The sequence below is a fragment of the Poecilia reticulata genome, linkage group LG9 (assembly GCF_000633615.1).
Source record: "Poecilia reticulata strain Guanapo linkage group LG9, Guppy_female_1.0+MT, whole genome shotgun sequence".
Classification (NCBI taxonomy): Eukaryota; Metazoa; Chordata; class Actinopteri; order Cyprinodontiformes; family Poeciliidae; genus Poecilia; species Poecilia reticulata.
Genome location: NC_024339.1, coordinates 33,517,998 through 33,524,174, shown reverse-complemented (window position 1 = coordinate 33,524,174; position 6,177 = coordinate 33,517,998). Strand labels below are relative to the sequence as shown.

At 38.6% G+C, this 6,177-nt stretch overlaps 1 protein-coding gene across 1 annotated transcript in view; it reads left to right on the top strand.

Moving 5' to 3' along the window:
• Positions 1–6,177, top strand: part of ankrd27 (ankyrin repeat domain 27 (VPS9 domain)) — a 34,730-nt gene that overhangs the window by 8,784 nt on the left and 19,769 nt on the right. Inside the window, exons 8-12 of the mRNA XM_017306551.1 lie at positions 1,117–1,193; positions 1,625–1,746; positions 2,640–2,718; positions 4,009–4,141; positions 4,241–4,410. Of these exons, the coding sequence (XP_017162040.1) occupies positions 1,117–1,193; positions 1,625–1,746; positions 2,640–2,718; positions 4,009–4,141; positions 4,241–4,410 (581 nt within the window). The remainder of the gene's footprint in view (positions 1–1,116; positions 1,194–1,624; positions 1,747–2,639; positions 2,719–4,008; positions 4,142–4,240; positions 4,411–6,177) is intronic.

Here is a 6,177-nt window from a genome sequence, read left to right as displayed (position 1 = left end):
CCTCTCGCCCGGAACGTTAGATGGCGATGGGCACCAGCAACCCTCCCGACCCCACTGAGGGACAAGGGTGTCAAGAAAATGGATAGATGGATGGAAAACAAATTTTCCTGCTGGCAGCTGTCTCAAATGACTGATTTTCTTCAGCTTACTGGAACATTGTGTCCTTTTGGCTTTTTGAATTGAAATCTATTTGTTTTTCAGCTATTTTAAAATATTTATTCTGATAATTATATAAATTCCTGTGTTTTAGTATTTTTCTATTTTCAGTTAGAAACTGATTTTGCCAGCTGAAAAAGATAAATTGAGAATATTGCTAAGCAAAATACAGGGTGAGGAAAGCTAAATTAATTAGAGATAAAATACTCTATATTGTAAATGTTATTTTTGCTATTTTTCAAGACTGAATAATAATCATTAAAATTAACTAAACATTAATGGTCTTGTATAATAAARCATATATGATAATTAAGGACATGTTTATATTTTTAAGTACCGGCTCCACCCTAACTTATAGTGTGCTTGTGAAAAATCTTTTTAACTTTCATTTCCTAAATAGTTTCCACTTCCTGCTTCCCCTGCATCCCAGAAAAAAAACAAAATCCAGAATATCAGCACAGATGTGTAAAATCTAGAGGTTTGGTTAAGATTAAGATTGTGGGATTAGGACTGAATGCCCACCCTGAAGCACTTTGTTCTGCATTTATATAATTCAGCACTATTACAGATACTATTTACAGCTCTTTATCATTGCCCAAGGTTATCTTTGCAACAAGACATGTCTTGTTTGCAACATTGTCTTGTTGCAAAGACAATGTCTTGTTGTCTTTATAGAGGTTTGGTTAAGATTAAGATTGTGGGATTAGGACTATATAGAATGTCTTATTGCAAAGATAACCCAATCTTTTGCAAAGACGGATAATAAAGAAATATTTCAGTGACATGTTTATTGGGCTATGCATAGCCCAAACTCTGCCTTTTTTTTATCAAAAGAATTATTTCATTTCCATACTGCTCACTGAAATTACTGAGTCACAGTATATTTTGCAGCTGTAGGTTTTTCATAATGTTGGCATYGTGACGGTTCTCTGAAGTCTCTTCTGATTCTCTGCTCAACAGGATGCTTCTTTTAACAAAATCACCAGGAGCCTTCAGGACCTGCAGCAGAAGGACCTGGGAGTGAAACCAGAGTTCAGGTTGGCTAGTCACTCAGCCGCTGGTGTAACAGTGTTCACGTGATGACATAGTTAAGAAACATGTCAGAACCAAGATCCATAAGTTGGCAAGGCAAACAGATTCACAGCTRCAGAACAGTTTTGGAAAACTACAGATGAATTTAAAGTTTTAGTTTAAATTCTGCATCACAAGTCAGAACAAAGGGGTGAGGGACAGTTAGCTATTCTTCYGTTCCTTTTTGAATATGCAAGCTATGTTCTTTGGTTGCAAGTGTTCTACACTTATTGCACTTCCTTAAATTTTATTTGATATTGTGAGATTATTTACATATTTGGAATAAATAATGCAAAAAAAATGTAATGAACATGCAGACATGAAGTGCTCAGTTCACACAGTGACACGTCTGTCTGAGATTCCCCATGTTCTCCTCTGCTGCCCTGTCTTCCTCCAGTATGAACTTGTCTCAGGCAAAGAGAGAACTGAGTAAGCTCAACCAACAGACCTCCCCCCTCCTCAAAGTGTTGTGTCTGCGCAGAGTCGTCCTCATTGCCACCCAGACACCCAGACGCACAGGTAAGCATGACAGTGGGCATGTGTTTATATTTCTACTGGAGATGCTCATGTGTCCATGTAAGGACTTACTTTAGAGGAAAAATTGTACTAAACTAGTCTCATAAGRTATTGGAGCAATCTACCTAGAGATCCAATTCTGCCAGTTTTAGAATGACAGCATAAAAAATGTACTATTAAAAAGGTTACATGTAAGAACATAAACACATCACAGCACTTGCAATCCTAAAGTTCACTCAGTATGGGAGGTGATGCAGTGTGCAGTCCCAGTGGTAAAAGGGAACATTTTGACCAAAATAAAAGTCTAACTAAGACTAATTATTTTATTTATCCATTGAATCTGTTTAAAAATAGATTCTGCTGTGTTTTCTTATGTCTTTTAGAGGAACCACTGATCCAAAACGTGGGGAAATAAAAAACCTGATTTCAAACATGGCGGTTTAAATAAGTAATATTAATGTGCTTTGGTTTACAAAAGGTTATTAGTGTAAGAAAACTGCTTTTATTAAAGATGTAATCAAGAAAAAATGACTATTGAAAGAAGCTGTGTGGGCAATCTGAGTGAATTAGTCTGGAACCTCTCTCAGCAGCAGCCTGACCTCTCTGTAATCAGATCAGCAGGCAACACAGTGCCCGCTGTGTCAGCTGCCGATCTGTTTGTTCAGTTTGTTTTGACTCACAGCAGCATTACTGTTTGTGTTCAGAATGGCATGATCATTTCTAATTTGTGTTTGTCAAAAGGCCAATTTAGGCATTTGCTTAGGAACCAGGGAGAAGAGCTGTTGGTGTCAGGAATGCAGCGATTTAAAAGCAGTTTGAATGGATAAAATCATTGTTTTGTTTTTTTTCTTTAGAGAAGGAAGTTGATTTGTTGAATTGTGTTGCTTTCCCTCCAGTGAGTATCGAAGCCRTGAGTGCAGATGATCTCCTCTCTGTTGTCCTTTACCTTTTGGTCAAGACTGAAATACCGAACTGGTGAGCATGGAGAAGATCCTCTGGGAATGTTTTCCCTGTATTTAAAATAAAACAACTGAAATAACCCAGACAGGCAGAAAACGCCCTCTCAAGGGTGAACTCATTCTGAAAAACAAGCATGTTTGTTAACTTTTAAGCCTCTCAGATTTCTCCAAAACATGGAAATTCTCAGGCATGCCCAAGAAGATTGAGCTATTTTCTTAAAGACTGAAATTAATGAAACTGATTCAATTCAGATTTAACAGATTATTAATAATCTGTTTAAATATGTTTTGCAGTGTTTAGGTTCACAGGAGATTGAGGTTTCCTTGGCAAGTGGCCGTCCGGATGCAGTTAACCAGATACATTTCTTCAAGTGTGCTGGATGTGTTTGTCTTACTCCGTCACTTTTGAGGGGCTGATTATTGTAACATAATGTAAAGCTCAGAGAAATCAACTTTACATAATGATTTATGTAGAGTTAACTTCTCTGAGCTTTACATTATGTTACAATAACTTCTCTGTGCTTTACATTGTTACAATAATATTCTCTCAAACATACCTGGATTCTTGATTCTTGCGTRTTTGAGCAATCCTTTAATCTCCATGACAACCATTCAGCTGTGCAGAACGCTTAGAGGGTATCCAGCTATGCATACAGGGACAAAGCTTGTCCTCAGAACTGCAGTTTCCAAGCTTCTACATTACAGAACGCCCCTCACACCTCATTCCCACCATTCAGCTCCTTCAGACAGCAACAGCTCATCAGCTGATTGAAAACAGCTGATTGAACTGCGCATCAGCTGAGCTCATTATAGGAGCTACTTCTCAGTGCAACGCTGATAAAAACCTTGTTAAAAGGTTAATAACCCTGATGATTTGGTTATTTCCTGGAGGTGGATTGTTGGAAAGAGCAAGAGTTTCTTAAAAAGTCTGAAGCCCAATTTTAAGGTGTTAAATTATGACATCAAATATATATCAAGTCATATTTGATATATATCACATTTTTACAACTAAAACATAGTTACTTAATTGTACTATAAAATGACATTATGTGGATGAAAAACACATAATACTGGCTCTTAAATGGACCCTCTCAAACTTGTAGGTTTAATGTTGGTGTCGGGTTTTATTTGAGCTTTCAGTTTCTCWTCTCTGGAGTCCTACTGTATGCGAAGATGGTAACTTAATTTATTACATTAGTAAAGATTATAAAACTGCATTGTTTGAGCATCATTTAAACTTGCATGTCATACAGATAATGTGTTTTCTAGCTCTGCAGGCTGATTGTTAAACTGTTGTGTGTTTCAGGATGGCCAACCTTAGCTATATGAGGAACTTCTGCTTCAGTAACTCCAGCAAAGATGAGCTCAGCTACTGCCTGAGCACGTTCGAGGCTGCAGTGGAGTTCATCAACCTGGGGAAGCTGCAGAACACGTGCTCTGTGAGACACACTCTGCAACGGCATGTCGGATCTCAGCAGATACAAGACRGTTCCGAGAAGGTTGCAGTTATTGTCTTTTTTTTTGTCTCTTGCTCTTAGGTCACAGGTGAACTTAGAGACAAAGCTCTATTCAAGGAAAGGATGAGTCTGCTGACTCAGAACGTGGCTGCTCCCGTCCTCCGCCTGTTTGAGGTAAGCTGGAGCAGTCTGGCTTCTGCTTCCCTATACCCACCTGTCCTTTCTGCAGGGCAGAGGCCCTGCCAGGAATCGTGGGCCCCCTGACAAAAAATKAGTTGGGGCCCCCCGCACAGCTGCTGTTACAATTTGTTTGAGTCTACTTGACCCATAAAAAGCATCACAATTTTAAAGGCTTGCATCTGCTTTGCTCTCTTTGGTTCAATACTGATAATTAGTGCAATATTTACTGCTCTTGAATTTAACATCCACATCCAGTATGCAAGTAGGTTTCTTAAATTTTTTCTATTRGTTTTAGATTACTGAAATATCTCCCATAAGCAACAGTCAGAAGCAATGTGCAACTACACATAAAGCAATCCAGACTTCTCAAAAATGCTATTTAGTTGCATTTTATTCAAGCTGCAGTACATAACTTTAATAAAAAATGTTTTCCTCCATATTTGTTAAAGCTGTCACGATGTCGTAGCAGTTTGTTATGAAACAGATAATCTGTGAAAACAATCAATCTCCTCCATCTCCTTTCTGAATTACCATTACTGGTTAAAGTAATGCATCGTTCTGACCAAAACAACCAATCAGAACTAGTAGCCTCATGTGTTCAGGGCAAATATGGATGTGTTGTTTTTGATCTGGGAGTGGGAACATAAAATGTTTACTGCTACAATCTTTGAAAATACAGTATGATTAATTTTATAACTGACAGGGCCCCAATTTTTTATTTTTTTATTTCTATGAACAAAAATAAATAATTTGCGGAGGGCCCCCTGTTGGTCAGGGCCCCTAGAATTGTCATCTTTTTTCCCCCCATACCGCGCCCGTTGCAGGGCCACAGAAACCCGTAAAGTAAAGCTACAGAAAACAAATATACACCTGAATTAAGACAGTTTCTGAGATGATCTCTGCATGAATAAAGTATAAACATATAAACAATTAAAGCCGCAAGCGGCGTAGGAGGCCCTCGCAGCGAAGCACTCCGAAGGCCTATTGGCAACCGCGGGGGTTCCTGCACCGCCACACTCTCGCCACCGCCGACGCTCTCGCGCAGTTCCCGCAGCCGTCCGCCAGGCAACACACATCTACATCTTCCGCAGCGCTCACTGACTCAGTGGTGGGAAGTAACGAAGTACAAGTACTTTGTTACTGTACTTAAGTACAATTTTTATGTATTTGTACTTTACTTAAGTAGATTTAATAATGGGTACTTTCTACTTTTACTCCACTACATTTTACAGTAGGTATCTGTACTTTCTACTTCACTACATTTCTAGAAAACTGTCGCGTTACTCGTTACATCCAAGTTGCTTTGCTCTTTTTTTCCGTTAAAATGCAAGTACACCTCGCTGTAGCAAACAGAAAGGGTCGGGGACGGACCACAGTCAGCCTCTCTTACCTTATTTGGAAATGGGACCATTGCACTCCGGAAATGAAGGGGGCTCTATTTCCTATATTATCTGCCTTCTCCCGTTTAAATTTTCTTTTGAAATCTGCGATATAGCTTCATCTGTARGAAAGAGTTTTACTCTCAGCATGTATTTCAACTTCTCTTTTTTATTTACTTCAGCGCAGCTCACAGCTTTAAACAAGTTCCGTAGCTTTCTGTGTACTTATAAATCTGCTTCTTAGTCGCATCTTTTCGGGCCTGCTACTGCCTCTAGTGGCGTGGGGGTGATAACACAACTAATATAATTATGTCACTAAACGAGAATACCACAAAATCTTTATTATTTACTATTAATTTCGCCATTACTGGCAACGTGAAAGATAAATTATCTTCTAAAATACCTTATTTTTCTTCAGGATGTAAAGCTAATTAGGTGACATAAACAACACCTTTATAC